The sequence below is a fragment of the Balaenoptera borealis genome (genome assembly GCF_965194805.1).
Source record: "Balaenoptera borealis genome assembly, chromosome: X".
Taxonomy (NCBI): Eukaryota; Metazoa; Chordata; class Mammalia; order Artiodactyla; family Balaenopteridae; genus Balaenoptera; species Balaenoptera borealis.
In genome coordinates, this window is record NC_138881.1 from 41,596,919 (window position 1) to 41,613,706 (window position 16,788).

At 43.6% G+C, this 16,788-nt stretch overlaps 1 protein-coding gene across 4 annotated transcripts in view; it reads right to left on the reverse strand.

Annotated features, from left to right (window-relative positions):
- Positions 1-8,725, reverse strand: part of SLC9A7 (solute carrier family 9 member A7) — a 145,404-nt gene extending 136,679 nt beyond the window's left edge. For 3 of the 4 annotated variants that reach the window (XM_082378107.1, XM_082378105.1, XM_082378106.1), the window contains exon 1: positions 8,008-8,725. In XM_082378107.1, coding sequence (XP_082234233.1) covers positions 8,008-8,335 — 328 coding nt within the window. In that variant the 5' untranslated portion in view covers positions 8,336-8,725. The remainder of the gene's footprint in view (positions 1-8,007) is intronic. The other variant, XM_082378104.1, reaches the window with a different exon arrangement.
- Positions 8,726-16,788: the final 8,063 nt, after the last annotated feature.

A 16,788-nucleotide genomic window follows, 5' to 3' on the forward strand; every position in this document is an offset into this window, starting at 1 on the left:
CTCCTGGAACCAGGTAATCAGGGCACGATTCAGGTTCTGCTCTATCCTGACTAAACACATCCTCAACCTATTGATCTCATCCTTTAATAGATCCCCATTTACCAATCTCAAACATGTGACTCTAAACAAATGAGGTACTAAGCCTAACTTTCAATTTCTTCATCTCGCAGAATGGGGCCAATAATACAGTCTTCACACATTTGATGTGAAGGTTAAATGGCTTAAAGTATGCAAAATACTTAATATGGTGCTTGACTATTATAGCAGGTGCTCAATAAACAGTTGCTATTTCTTTCCTGCATTTATTTAATTACAAGCAACATAGTGAATGTATTTAAAGGGTGAAAACTTAAATATTCTATAGCAGTGAGTTTCAAACTTCAGTATTTAAAAGAAAAATACCTTGGTAGTGTATTGAATCACAGATTTTTGGGCCCCACTGAGATATTCTCAGTCAGTCTGGGGCCAGACATGCTATTTTTAACAAGCTCCCAGGTAATGCTGATAGGTCTATTGAAACAACTTCATAAACTCAAGATGAATGCCCTCTTCAAACTGGATCACTTAAAATACAAAATTTAGTTTATCAACAGCTGACAACAACAAGAAATATGCATGCAAATCCTACTACTTCTCTTTTCTGGATTATGTATTACAAAGTACTCATCAAATACTTCATCAGAGATTGGCTAGCTGCTTTCCAAACCTGTCCCTCTTACTCCAATTAGACGATATTTCCCTGCCTCCCTTCCAGTTAGATGTGGCCTCATGACCAAATTCTGTCCAACAGAAGCAGCAAAGCAATGTGCAACACTTCCAGGCTTAGTGTGTAAGGCTTCCCCATATGATCTTCTTTTTCTTGCCTCATTCGTTGGCTGGAGGGAGAGGATTCCAAAGCCCCAAGGGATGGGGAAGCCACAAGATGGAAGACACCTGGTCCCTGAATCACCACATGGAGAGCCACCTGCCAGACCCTTGCACTGGCCCATTACATAGGTAAAAAATGAACTCTTCTCTGGTTAGGCCACAGAAATTTGGGGTTGGTCTATTATAACAGCTAGCATTACCCTAATACAAATATCCACAATGATTAAGAGAGGGAGCATGATTTAACCAAAAGAGAAAAGTCTCCTAACATATACTCTCTTCTAAGTGGAACAGAGGCAGTTTTTCAAAAGACAAGTGAACCTAAAAATCAAACCAAAAAACTGAAATGAAAAAGAAGTTACTGATTCTTAAGTCATGTCAGCCTAACATCATCTCATGCAACCTAAAGTTAGTGTTACACAATGTCAGAAAGAGTTTAATGAGAGTAACAGATGGGTTGTAGACAGCCTCACCTGTACAACATTTTAAACAGGACAGTTAACAAAGTTACCAGCTAAGAAGTTACAGGGAGGTTAACATCTCCCCCAATCTTCTATTGTAATGAAAATTTCAAAACATAAAAAAAGTTGAAAGAATATAAAGCACACCTTTTCATCCACCACCTAGATTTAACAATTGCTAGTATTTTGCCATATTTTTTCCTCTATGTATGTGGTGAATTTTTTTCGACTGAACTCTTTGAAAGTTGCATACATTAGGACTCATACACTTCACCCCTAAATACTTCAGCCTACATCTCCAAATAAGTACATTCTCCTATATAGATAACCTCAGTTATCACACCTAAGAAAATAACAGTAATTTCCTAATATCATCTAATACCAAGTCCACATTCAAATATCCCCAACTGTCCCCAACACATTTTTTTTTTAAAGATTTTTTTAATGTGCACTTTTTTTTAAAGTCTTTATTGAATTTGTTACAATATTGCTTCTGTTTTATGTTTTGGGTTTTTTTTTTTGTTTTTTTTTTTGGCCACAAGGCATGTGGGATCCTAGCTCCCCAACCAGGGATCAAACCCGCACCCCCTGCAATGGAAGGCAAAGTCTCAACCACTGGACCGCCAGGGAAGTCCCAGCCCAACACATTTTTATAGCTCATTTTCATAAACCAGGAGCCAATCAACTGTCCTGTGCTACATTTGGTTATGTCTCTTTGGTCTCCATTAACTCAGAACACTGTCTTAGTCTGCTCAGGCTGCTAGAACAAAATACCATAGACTGGGTGGTTTAAACAGCATTTATTTCTCACAGTTCTGGAGGCTGGGAAGTCCAAGATCAAGGTGCTGGCAGATTCGGTGTCTGGTTAGGATGCTCTTCCTGGCTTGTGGGTTGCTGCCTTCTTGCTGTATCCTCACATGGTAGAAGAGAGAGGGCACTGATCCCATCATGGAGACTCCACCCTCATGACCCCATCTAAACCTCATCTCCTCCCAAAGGCCCCACTTTCAAAGACCATCACGTTGGGGATTGGGACTTCAACATATGAATCTTGAGAGGACACAGTTCAGTCACTTATCTTGCCTTTCTGTTTCCCTTGACATAGACTTTTTGAAGAAACCAAGACCAACTGTCTTGTAGACTGTCCCATATTTTGGATATGCCCGTTTTCACACGGTATTTTATAACTTATTTCTCTATCCCCTATATTTCCTATAAACTGGAATATGTGCCTAAACCTCGATTAGATTCACATGAAACATTTTGAGGACGAATACTACATAGGTAAAGCTGTATGCTTCCTCTTGCAACACATCAGGAGGCACATAATACCAGATAGTTCCACAAGGACCAAGGATAAATTTGATGACTTGAGTATAAGATGGTGACTGCCAGACCTCTCCACTGTAAAGGTACCTTCTTTCCTTTGTGATAGGTAAGCAATCTGTGGGGTGATACTCAGCACCACGCAAGTACCGTGTTCCCCAGCAACCCCTCACCTATGGCTCTGGAATTCACTGAAAATCCTTGTTTAAATCAACTGTCCTTGGGGGCTGTGAAATGGTGATTTCTAATTACATCATTCCAAAAAGGTTCTAAGAAATGCTTTCAGGAAATGTCATTTTTCTAATTTTAAGACACATTTTACTTCCATTTCTAACTTTTAAATAACTAATGTTACCGAACCACACAACTTATAATCTATTTCTAATGCATTTTTGCTACAAAAAAAGGTGTTTGCTTTATTTTTTTAATTTTTATTTTATACTGGAGTATAGTTGATTAACAATGTTGTGTTAGTTTCGGGTGTACAGCAAAGTGATTCAGTTATACATATACATGTATCTATTCTTTGTTTGCTTTATTTTTAAACGTTTCAATTGCAAAAGTAATGTGTCAGTGTTATAGAAATTTCAGGCCATTCAGAAGAGTACAAAAGGAAAAGTAACATCTCCCCTCTCTCCCTCTCAACAACAGGTCCCACTGTCAAAGGATAACCACTGCTAAGTTTGTGCATCCTTCCCGAGCACACATATCATATATAAATGTATATGCATCATGTTTATGTATATACATCATATGACTTTCAAAAAATAAATGAGATACTATACACACTGCTCTGTGCCTTGTTTTTTCCCACAACACTATGTGTGGGCAGCTGCCCTAAAAGGACATCTCAAAACACCTCTTTTTCCCAGCTGCATAGTATTCCTTAGTGGGAATGTGCTGTAGTTTAACCAGTTCCTTCTTAATGAGTATTGCAACTTGTTTCTGCTGCAACAAATATTGCCATCTATATAACGTAACATACTAGTGCATGTATTTCTGAAAAATAAAGTCCAAGAATGGAGACTGCTGGATCAAAGAGTAGAATAGCTACCCTGTAAATTGTTTTCTAAGTATTAACAAATAGCCCACCAAAAATTACGATTCTCATCACTCCCACTAACTGTATCCTAATGCATTTTAAAATTACAGCAGGTCTCTGCTCAAGTAGCAATGCTGGCCAAAGAATCACAAATCTAAATTGAAAATGAGAACTAATATTTACCAAGTAAGTACCAGACACTGCACTTGACCTTTACAATATCACAATAATACAAAAATTCTGTGAGGTGAGTGGCACTGTCTCCATTTTTGAAAAGAGGAATCTAAGGCTCAGAGAGCTTGCCCAATGTTACACAGCTTTATAAGTAACAGGGCCAACATTTGAACCCAGGGGATCTGGTACCAAACAGAGACTATACAGAGCTTCCCCCAACTAGGGCCAAAGTGAAGGGCTCTTAAAAATAAATAAATAAATAAGGGCTCCGGATTAACCAGGAAGAGGGTGGTTCTGAAATGTTTGCTCACAGGCTCAAATGTTAATTTCATGCTACTGCAAAAAGCCGTATTTCCTCTTTCAGATTTTGGCTTTGAACCCACCCTCAGCCTGTGCTTAGGAATCCAGCTTCAACAAAACAACAATGAGCCCACGGTCCACAGAACCTGGAGGGGTGACCAACATGTACTTGGAAAGTTGGCGGGCGTGGAGGAGGGGGAAGCCAGAAGCAGGTGGTGGGCTAGCATGGCAAAGTTAGATATTCTGGCCCCTTTTATCAGTTGTCACAAAAACATTATGGGGGAAGTGGAACCACTGTACACACGAGAGAGAACCACAATTAACTGACACAGTCTGTTTATGACACCTTTCCCTGCCTCAAACACTCGCTGTTTCTGCTGCACAGACATGCGGGGCTCGGTAAGTTCAGGATGGCACTTAATCACGTACCGAGCCAGACAGCTGGGAGCTCCCTGCCCTGACAAAACAGGTTAGACTGGTGCCAGGCAAGCACCTTACCCACTGCCCTGCAGCTCCCATCGCAGGGTCTGGGGGGCTGCCTTCAACGTCCCTGGAGAGTCTAGTCTTTGGTCACCTTCCCTTGTAGCTGCCTGGACCAGTGGCCAAGGAGGAGGAGTGCTTCTAACTGTCCCTTGGAGAGTAGGGGAATTCCTTTCAATTTAAATGCTAAGCATTCACAGCGTGTCTCTTATTGTCCTTAGGTCCTTTGGGATCTATCTGTACACACCGCTCCTAAAGTAACATCAACTCTTTTGGGGGGATAGTGGGATAAAAGGAGCGAGGAAGAGGAGGGAAAATATCTTCCCCTTTCCCTGTTTTGTCTCCCTTCCAAACAGAGGGTTCCAAAAGTTTCATGGGTACAGTCAACAACTGAAAGATCACAGAAAATTGATAACAATGTGATTTGAATAGGGAGAAGCGGGCATCAAACTGGATGATTTGAGGAGCATCTTAAAATGCCACAACAATGCCACAGAATGGAGGCATGGACATGCTATTAGGTGATTGCACTTCCAAAGTTAAAAAGAAAGCACAAAAGGGTCTAACGTGATGTCTCCCTCCCACCCCTACGTCCCACCCACCTAGTTGCTCCCCAACAAGGAAACCAATGGTACTAGTCTATTGCATGGCCTTCCAGAGATATTTTACAACTACACCAGCAAATACATATATTATCACATTTTAATATATTACTATATATTAATACATTGTGTCATATATATGTATATATCACAACTTATTTTAAATATTAAAGCCTTCCCTCTCAAAGTACCACTTAAATATTTTTAAAGTGGCAGGAATTAGATTTTTTTAAATTTCAAAGTAAGGAGTTGAAATTCACAGCTGAACTCTTTTCACTCATGAAAACTTACCAACATTTAAAAGTTAAATTGGTTACCTCCATAAATTAAGTTGGGCACCCAGCACACAGCAGATACTTAACAAATGTTTCCTTAGATCTTTTTGTCCTTTATTACTCAGAGGCAACAGGACAGTTACTCATTTCCTCTATTGATATCGAGAAATGAAATCTGATTTCTTACTATTAAGAAAGAGGGGTCCTGAAATCTGTACTGCATTCACATAAGTATTCGAAGATTTTCATACCGAGTTTTAATCAGAATCCCTATCCCAATAGTCTAAGTATATATTGGCTAGTTAGCTTATCAAATGACATTAGAATTCAGATTTGGGGGCGGGGGGCACTTGAAACAGAAGACTAAATATCCCTGAGAAAAAGAGAAATATTTTCTCTCAATTATAGGCTACCCACATCAAAATATTAATATTTGGCAGAACCTAGGACATCTCACTCTGACAAACAAATTTCTTAATGCATTTCAAAGTAAGATTAAAAAACCCAAAGACACAGAACAAAATTACAGAGAATGCTATGGGAGGATGTGGCGTTTTCTGAGCACCATCAATTAAACCAGATTTCCGCAAGACAACATGAAACAGTACACTGGTAGCACAATCCCAATGACTAAAAGATTGAGATGAGTTTAAAAAGTACATATCCACAAAGGAAAATTCCACTGTTGTTTTCAAGCCTTAAAATAAAGGTGACTGAGCTGCTAAGAACATGGAGTACTCCTCAGAAAATCCATTTTTAAATCCCATTTCCATGCACTTGAGCATGTATTTATGAGCCTGTCAAATCTACCTTCTAAAAGTATTTCACACTGTACTTTAATGAATTGGATCTAAGGGCTATAAAATAAAAATATTTTCATGGCTATCTATATACATATAAAGGCAATGTTCATTTGCGCTATGGCAGAGTCAATCGCCTGAAATGACAACATGCTTCAACTCCCCACTCTGCTACCTGCTCAGGAAACCTTCGAGCTTACCTGCAGCCTGGGCATGCATCAGTCATCACCGACTGACACAAACCACAAAGCTAAAGAATGGCCAGACTTGTGTTCACACCTATAATTTGCAATAACCAAACTCAGTTTTAGATCTGGTCCTGTTTCAATTCAAGACCTGTTTAGGCCACTCCCTCTTTAAAACTAGAGGGCTCCCCGACAGCTCTTCATACCCTTGGGTGGCCATGAGCCTGGGCTGTCAACAATCAAGAACCATGAGAAGCAAGGCCCAGGGCCAAGGGTAATTGTCACATTAAAGATTAAGGTGTCTGCTTTCCATTCTCTATCAGGGAACCCTGAATGGAAATTGAGTGGAGAGATCCCTCCAGTATAAGTGATGAAGTCAAATGTTCCCTACTGGGAACAGTCGTGAAGTGGGCTCATCTATTTCACATGAGGATGCCAACGCGGGCCTTCACTCCACTGAGTTAAATTCAAAAAGAGAATACTTGGTTCCAGTTTGGAGTCATGTCATGGTGGGCGGGGGTGGGGGCGGAAGGGGGGGGGCATGGCGGGGGAAGAGGGATGATTCAGATTGTGGCTGACATCCATGTTGTAATGTAAGATTTGTGCTGACCACTGTGCATGTAAAACACCGTGTGCCATTAAATCCAGAAAAGGATGGTGGCATTAGCCCACCTTTCACAACAAAAGAAGGCTGACTCCAGAATTAAAACCACTACTTTTCCTCTTCATACACCCTTAAATGTACCTTCGAAGTCGCGTCCTTCTTACAATCTAAGGAATAGGAAAGCTCCTCTTAGCTTAGAGAAGGCAAGTAACCGGGTGTAACTTCCCACCTGGACATAAGGGTGGGAGGCGCGCCCATCTCCCCGATTAGGCCCGCCATGGCGGTGCACCAGTCTAAGTCCTGGACCACGCTCACCTTTCACAGTGCTTCAAGCTTCGACTTTATTCACAAGAGATCCGGGAACACAGATGTCAGAAGTGGGCGCCCACCCAGGTTGACCATGGACGCGGCGGCATCCACCAAGCCCCATCAGCCGCTACCCAAGCCGAGGAACGCTCAGCCCTCGCCCCACCCTCACGGTGGCCTGCTTCCTGGGGCGGTGCGGTCCCTGGGAGGTCACCCACCTCCCGCCACCGCACACACCCTGTGGAGCTGAACTGGGGCGGGGGACGGGGGCGCGAGAGGGGGCGAAGCTGAGACAGAACCGACCGGACGGAACCAGGCCACCCCGGTGCCTTTCATTTTCCCGGTTCCCCTTGAAGAAACGTCGAAATGGGGTGGAATTCTTTTTCATGGTAATAAGGAGCCCGAAAATGCAGACAGTTGACCTTGGGAACCAAGACCGTCGCAGCGGGAAACGGAAAAGAAACGAAACACGTCGGCAAGTGAAGGGGGAGCACAAGGCGGCGGGGGGGGGGGGCGGGGGGGAGCGCAGCAGCCCGGGCGGCCGAGGGGAGTCGGGGACGGTGGGCGCGGGTGCGGGGTGCTCACCGTAGATCATGGCCAGCCCGGTCTCGTGCAGGAAGCGCACCCGGCGGTGCTTGAAGAGCCAGATGGTGAGGATGGTGAGCGTGAGCAGCAGGATGAAGGTGAGCAGGCTCACGCTGTCCTGCCGGTGGCTCTCCTCCGCCTCCTTCTCCGTGGCGAGCTCCTCCATGGCGCTGCTGTCCTCGGCCGCCGCCCCAGAGGAGGAGGCCGAGGCCGCCGCGCGCAGCCCCCGACCCAGCAGCAGCGGGAGCAGCGGCAGCAGCAGCAGCCGCGGTGGCAGCGCCCGAACCACCCGCTCCGGGCCGAGGCGTGCCGCGTCAGCAGGCTCCATGGCCCCAGCGCCGCCCGCGCGCCTCCTGCGCGCTGGGACCGGCAGCCCGCGCCGTCGGCGGCTTCCCGTGGCGCCCCCGACCTGCCCGAGCGGCCGCTGCAGCCGCAGCTCCTCCTCCCGCTCGCGCCGGGGCCGGGGCCGCGCCGGGAGCCGCGCTGGGGGAGGGGCGCGCGCAGTGCGCAGGATCCCCAAGCACCGCCCCCCGCCCGCGCACCTGTCCGGCCCCCGGCCGTGCCGCGCGCCCGCCGTGCCGCGCGCCCGCCGCGCCGCCTCCCCAGCGGGGTCGCCTGTCGCCCTGCAGCCTGCGGGCGGGGCCGCTGGCCGCTTGCCTTCTGAGCTCCTCGCCCGGTCCCGGCGTACCTGGCCAGGCCGTCTGGGCTCGCGGGGCCACTTCCTGGGCACTCGCCGCCGCGCTTCGTAAACGGGACGCCAGAGGTCGCCCGTGCCTGGCAGGAGCATCCTCTTGGATGTGCGGTCTCGAGTCCTGTGTCTGGGACCACTCGAAATATTTGATCTCCGGCCAGTGTGTAGCCGCCCTGGGCCCAGTAAAGTGGGGACTCTGGAGGAGCCGAGGAGCCTCGAAGCCACGTTACCCCCTACACCTCTCTTCCCACGTCTCTCAGAGTGCCTTCCAGCATTCCGGGCTTCCCAGAATCCGCCAGGCTTCATTCAAACCTCGGCTCTAGCCTGACCCAAAGTGAGGAACGATAAGGGGTTGAAATGAGGGAAGAGCGTTAAAATAGCACCTTTACCACTTGGCAAGTAGACTGACTTCTTATTCTGGACTGTGTAACTAACTCTCAGGGGGAAGCGGGTTGAACCAGAAGGAACTGGACACTTGCCATTCCAGGTAGATGAGCAGCAGGTGGTTGGGGAGGGGCAGTTACCCTAGTGGCCCTTTTATGTTGACCTGCTGGTAGCCCAGGGAGTTTTGGATGATTCTTAAGACTGGGCCCAGGTCTGGAAAAAAAATCGTAAAGTGGACTCTAAATGATAAAGCCTCTTGGAACAAATCCTCAGGAAGAAGAATTTTCAATCTACCTTGTTCCTCTGGTCAAGGAAGAAAAGAGAGATTGAGTTAATTAATCACTGAATTCCCAGCGCCTAGCACTGTGCTCATGAGCGTTTATTGAACCACTCTGAAATCCGTACCAACTGTCCAAATTTTGTCTCCCAGAGGAGTCTGCATTTTTAAGAGGATTCATTGAAGAGGGCAATGCTTAACTAAAAGGAGTAGTAATAGGGTAGAGATGGTATTAGGTAGGAAAGATATGTGGAGCACTGCAGACTTCCTGGTTCCCCTCTAGGTGAGCACGCTTCCCAGGCTGCCCAGTACCTTCTGTGCAGCAGGGGAATCTCTTCATCTAGATTTTAGCTAGCATCTCTCCCTGTTCCTCCAGACTGTCACACAGCCCCTACAAAATCCATATACCTTGAAGTTCCATGCAGGTTCCCAATGAAACTGCAAACACTAAAAATGTGGATAGTCACAGAGAAAGTTAACCAATGGGAAAACTTGATCTAAGTTCTGGAGACTCACTAAAAGCCATGTTTGCTGAAAATCTAATTTCTGGAGAGTCACTGAAAGCCATGTTCACTGAGCATAATATTTAATATCACAGCCTCTTGGATTCACAAAAGTCAAGGGAAAAGCTTCTCTCTATAGGTAACACTGAGGACAACTCAAGAGCTACTTTAAAAGTACAGATTTCTTAGTACTTATGGCAGATCGTGTTTTCCAAAAGCGCCAGAAACCGTGTTTCCAATCCCACATGTTCTTCCAGAACTTTGCCACTCCCGCATTAAGAGGTGGCATCTATGTTCAACCCCCTTGAACCTCGGTAGACCCTTACGACTGCCTCAAAGAATAGAATGTGGTAACTTGTAAAGCTACGTCAGAAAAGGCAATCGGGTTCCTGCCTGGCTCACTCTTAACGCTCTTGCTCTCCACTCACTTTGGAGCCCTGAGCTTCCATGTAAGAAATCTAGACCATAATGAGATATCACCTCACACCTGTCAGAATGGCTATTATCAAAAAGACAAGAGATAATAAATGCTGGTGAGGATGTGGAGAAAAGGGAACCCTTGTGCACTGTTGGTGGGAATGTAAATTGGTGCTGCTACTATGAAAAACAGTACTGAGGGTCCTCAAAAAACTAAAAATAGGACTATCATACGATCCAGCAATCCCACTCCTGGGTATATATCCAAAGAAATTGAAATCAGGATCTCATCGAGATATCTGTGCTCCCATGTTCATTGCAGCATTACTCACAATAGCCAAGATATGGAAACAACTTAGGTGTCTGTCAACAGATGAATGGATAAAGAAGATGTGATATATGCATACACCATGGAATATTACTCAGCCATGAGAAAGAAGGAAATCCTGCCATTTGCAACAACATGGATGGACCCTGAGGGTGTTATGCTAACTGAAATAAGTCAGAGAAAAACAAATACTGTATGATCTTACTTATATGTAGAATCTAAAAAAACCAAATTGATAGAAACAGAGAGTAGAGGGGTGGTTACCAGGGTCTGGGGGGTGGAAGAGATGGAGAGATGTTGGTCAAAGAGTACATACTTCCAGTTATAAGATGAACAAGTTCTGGGAATCTAATGTACAGCATGGTGATTATAGATAATAATACTGTACTATATACTTGAAAGTTGCTAAAAGAGTAGAGCTTAAATGTTCTCACCACAAAAAATGAAATGGTAATTATGTGACAGGATGGAGGCATTAGCTAATGCTATGGTGGTAATCATATTGCAATATATATGTGTATCAAATCAACATGTTGTATTCCTTAAACTTACACAATGTTATATGTCAATCATACCTCAGTAAAGCTGGAAAAAAAAGAAACCTATCTATCTTGAAGGTTCCACGCTGGAGAAACCATGGAGAGACCACATAGCAGTAGAGACAGACACCACAGAAGCCAAACTTTTTGAATGTTCCCAGACCAAATGCCACACACATGAATGAGTGAGCCTTCAGATATTTCATTCCCAGATACCATTTTACTGTAAACATATGAGAGACCGCCCCCCCCAAGGAAGAACCACCTAGCTGAGCCTAATCAATACCTGAATCTATGAGATAATAATAACATAATTTATGTTATTTTAAGCTACTAAGTTTGAGGGTGATTTCTCCCATAGCAATAGATAACCAGAAGAGTATTTATAGTATAAAGTGGTTGCCTCAGGTAGAGTATGAAAAGATTAGTCCCAGCTATTCACAAATATACACCAAAGAAAACACTCCATGATCTATATATATTTATATATGAAAACTAATGTATATGATACAAAGGTTCTGATTCCAGTTAACACAGAATAATCACACTCAACCCATTCTCTCCCACTGAATGCAGCTATAAAACCTGAACAGAATGCATGGAGCAGCTATTTGAGGACTCTAAAAAATACATTGTACCAGGTGATTTGAGGAAAAACACCCGAATTTGAAGTAAAACAAATGGCAGCGAGTTTACAATTTTTTTCCCTCCGGTAGCCACTGGACTGGACTCAAGGCAGCCCAAAACCCAGTAGGGGGCATTGACATGGACAGAAAGCATAACAGGACGAGCAAGAAATAGATCTCCTAATGTTCAGAGACAATAGGGAAGTACCATTTTGTCTTTTCTCCAATCTCTCACACCCTAGCCAATAGGCAACCCCCCTATGACCGCTGAGTCAACCATGACAATGGAGGGAGCAGTGCTCTCAAGTGCCTAAAATGACAAGGGAGGGGAGATCTTTCCTCTGATTGGAGTAGCTATGGTCCCAAGCCAGTGGGGCAACCCCCTATTTATATATATTTTTCTCTCTCTGCCCTCCTACTACTTGGCCCCAGACATGGGTGAAGTTGCAGGAAGTGCACGGCAGAGAGGAGTAAATAAAGACTCAGATTTCTTGCCAAAGAATTGAAAAGGGGAACTCCAAGGAGTAGCAAAGTAACAGGGAGATTATGCAGAGGGAGATGCTTGGGAAAACAACTCTATCCCATTGTTTTATGAGCTCCTAGATTCACCCCAACCTGCATGTGGATCTGGTCTTACATAGCATACCAAAGACTGTGGTAACTGAACTAAGAAGCAGATCACCACCCAGATCCTAGACTAGCCACTGGTTAAAACACATGTGGGACAGATCTAAATAGCACTGTAAAACTTTTGAAAACTGAATTGACTTTGGAGCCATGATCCACAAAAGGCAGGTCAGAACTTATGATCTGGACCCAACCAAGTTGACTACAAGCTAAAACAAAAATATGAATATTCCTCCATGGGATTAAAACAAGATATAAAGCCCCATAACATAATATTTAAAATGTCCAGACTACAGCCCAAAATTATTTAGCACATGAAGAACCGTAAGAATCTCAACTGTTGATTGTCTATTGAAAAGGCAATCAATAGACACCAGTGCTGAGATGACACATGACATAGCTGTTGGAATTATCTAAAAAAGACTTTAAAGCAGCTATTATAAAAATGCTCCAACAATCGCTTCTCCACTTTTTGGCTAAGATCAAGTGTAAAAATGCTCCAACAATTTAAAGCAAACAGTCTTGAAATGAATATAAAGACAGAAAGTCTCAGCAAAGGAGTAAACAATAAAGGAAGAACCAAACTGAAATGTTATAACTGAAAAATATAATAATTGAAATTTTAAAGGTGACTAAATGGGCTCAGTAGCAGAATGAAGATGAGTCAGTAAATTTGAAGACAGATCAATAGAAATTATCCAACTTGGGCTTCCCTGGTGGCGCAGTGGTTAAGAATCTGCCTGCCAATGCAGGGGACACGGGTTCGAGCCCTGGTCTGGGAAGATCCCACATGCCACGGAGCAACTAAGCCCGTGAGCCGCAACTACTGAGCCTGCGTGTCTGGAGCCTGTGCTCCGCAATGGGAGAGGCCGCGACAGTGAGAGGCCCACGCACCGCGATGAAGAGTGGCCCCCGCTCGCCGCAACTGGAGAAAGCCCTCGCACAGAAACGAAGACCCAACACAGCCATGAATAAATAAATAAATAAATTTTAAAAAAAAAAGAAAGAAATTATCCAACTTGAACAACAGAGAGGAAAAATTGAGAAATAAATTAATATAGCCACAAAGACCTATAGGATAATAACAAAAGGTCTAACATTCACGTGTATGGAGTCCCAGGACAGGAGAAAGAGTGTGATACAGAAAAAAAAAATATGTGAGCATATAATAACTAAAAACATTCCAAAGTTAGCAAAAGAAATAAACCTGCAGATTCAAGAACCCCAGCAAAGTCCAAACAGGGCAAACTCAAAAGAATCAATGTCCACACGTATTATATTCAAACTGTTGAAAAGAAAGGCAAAGAAAATACATTGAAAGCAGAAAAATAACAAATTACATTTAGAATAATGACAATTCAAATGACTATGGATTTCTCATCAGAAACCAAGGTGGTCATAAGGAAGTGCACAACATTTTTAAAGTGCCGAAAGAACTGTCAACCCCAAATAATATATCCAGCAAAAATAGCTTTCAGGAATAACAGTGAAATAAAAACATTCTCCAAAGAAGGAAAACTGAGAAAATCCATTGACAGCAGACCTGCTATAAAAGGATGGCTAAGAGAAGTTCTTCTCTTTAAAATAGGCTTTTTGAAAACAAAAATTATAACATGATCTAATGGGATTTTCAATATATGTAGATGTAATACACAAACAACCATAACATAAAGGGGTAGGGGGATAAAGGGACCTATATGTTAGTATGGTTTCTATATTCCACTTGAATTGGTAAAATATTGATTCTAGGTAGATTGTAAAAACTTAAGTATGTATGTTGTATTCCCTAGAATATACAAAGAGATAAGAATTTTAATAACAATATATGAATTAAATGGAATACTAAAACGTGTTCAAAGGAACCCAAAAATAGGCGGGAAAGGGGAAATGGAGGAACAAAAACCAGAGAGAACAAAAGAAAACAAATAATAAAATGGTAGACGTAAATCCAAACATATCAATAACTACATTAAAGGTAAATGGTCTATACAAATCAATTAAGAGAGAATGTCATAATGGATAAAAACAAGACCCCAAAATAAGTGCGTAGAAATTCACTTCAAGTGCAGAAGCCAGCGAAGAGCAAGACAGCGGCGGCCTTGGAGTGGAATCGAGCCCGAGGAAGGGCCATTGGTTTATCACATCCAAGAAGGCAAGCATGGTGCAGCAGCAAAAGCTTGAGATAAAACTAGCGGTCAGGATCCGGAAGAACATCAAACGTGATGTGATGAAAGCCAGCACCAGGCTGCCCGAGAACCTGGCACTGTTGAAGACCCTCACCAAGAAGGCAGCAGCCTTCTCCTCCACCAAGACACCTTCCTAAGGATGCTGCCCCAGTAGAGGCCATCACCGCAGCCCCCTCCTCTGTGCTCGGACCTATGCAGGTAACTCCATACGGAGAAGGGGGCTTGCTCTGCAGAGCCTTGGGTTGCGCCTTGAACTTTAGTGGGGGCCTGGCCCGTGAGCAAGTGATCAGCAGGTCCGAAGTACACTAGTTGGCTTCGCAGAGTGCTGAGGACGCCACACAGGCCAAGGCCAGGAGGATGCCTTCAGCCACTTCCTGTGTCCACCTTCCCCCTCCCCACATCCTTTCTCCACTGGTTTGACCCAGGGCAATAAACCTGACTTTGTCATTCAAAAAAGAAAGGAAGAAGTTCACTTCAAATATCCTGACATAGGTAGGTTTAAAGTAAAAGGATGGAAACATATATACCATGTAAACATGAATAACAGAAAGCTGGAGTGACTTTATTAATATCAGACTTAGACTTCCCAGCAAAGAAAATGACTAGGAACGAAGAGGGACATTACATAACAATAACTGATCTATCCACCAAGAAGACATTACAGTCTGCACTAGTTTTCTATGGCTGTGTAACAAATTACCCACAAACTGAGTGACTTAAAACAATGCACATCTGTTATCTGACAGTTTTTGTAGGTCAGAAATCAGGGCACAGCTTAACTAGGTTCTCTGCTTCAGGTGCCTGCAATCTAGGTATCAGCTAAGGATGCAGTCTCATCATAAGCTTGACTGGGGAAAAATCCCCTTCCAAACTCATCCAGGTTTGGGGCAGAATTCATTTCCCTGCAGCAGTATAAGTAACTAAGGGCCCTAGATTTTTCTTGGCTGTCCTTTGGAAGCCACCCTCAGATATGAGAGGTCACCTGCAGTTCCTAGAGGCTGGCTGAAGCTCCTTGCCATGTGGGTTTCCTCAACATGGCTGCTTACTTCATCAATCCAACAAAGATAATCTCTCACTCCAGTTTGCTAAGATGGAGTCTTACATAATGTGAAATAATTATGGGAGCGACATTTCATCATCTTTGCCATATGACATGACAATCAAGAGGGTGACATCCCATAACCTTTGCCATATTCTACCCATTAGAAGCAAGTCCCTGGTCCTGCCCCTGCTCAATGGGAGGGTATTACAAAGGCATGAACATCAAGAGGTTAGTTCATTTGGACACACCTTCTTAGGGACTGCCTACCACACAGTTCTAGCTATGTGTGTGCATCAAATACCAGAGCTTTAAAACACACGAGGCAAAAGACGACAGAACTGAAAGGAGAAGTAAACATGTCCACAATTAGAGTTGGAGATTTCAATACTCCTCTCTCTGAAATAGATAGAACTAATAGACAGAAAATCTGCAAGGATATAGAAGATCTGAACAACACAATCAACCAACTGGATGTAATTGACATTTATGGAACACTCCACCCAACAACAGCAGAATACACATTGTCTTTAAGTGCACATGGAACAAAAGTCTGCAATCAGTTTCACTGGGCTAAATTCACTGGGCTAAATTCAGCAAGGCTGGTTCCTTTTGGAGGCTCAAGGGGAAAATCCATTTCCTTGCCTCTTCCAGCTAATGGAGCTGCATTACCTGCCTCATGGTCCTTTCCTCCATCTTCAAAATCAGCAGTGTAGCGTCTTACTTCCATTGCCACATCTCCTACTTCCTCCTTTGACTTTCTTGCCTCCCTTTTTAAAGGACTCTTGTGAGTACATTTGGGGCCCATTCAGACAATCCAGGTAATCTCCCCATCTCTAGATCTTTAACTTGATCACGTTTACAGGGTCTCTTTTGCCAGTAGGGTAATATATCCACAGGTTCTGGAAATTAGGACATAGGTATAGGAGGCCATAATTCAGCATACCACATACACTTGTTGAATAAATTGAACTCGTAGTAAAAAACATTCCAAAGAAGAATTCTACAGGCCCAGGTGGTTTCACTGGTAAATTTCACTGAAAATTTTTAAGAAGAAATAACACCAATACTACACAATCCCTCAGAGAAAATATGAGAGAAATGAACACTTCTCATTTTATGAGGCCAACATTACCCTGATACCAAAACCTACAGACAGTTCAA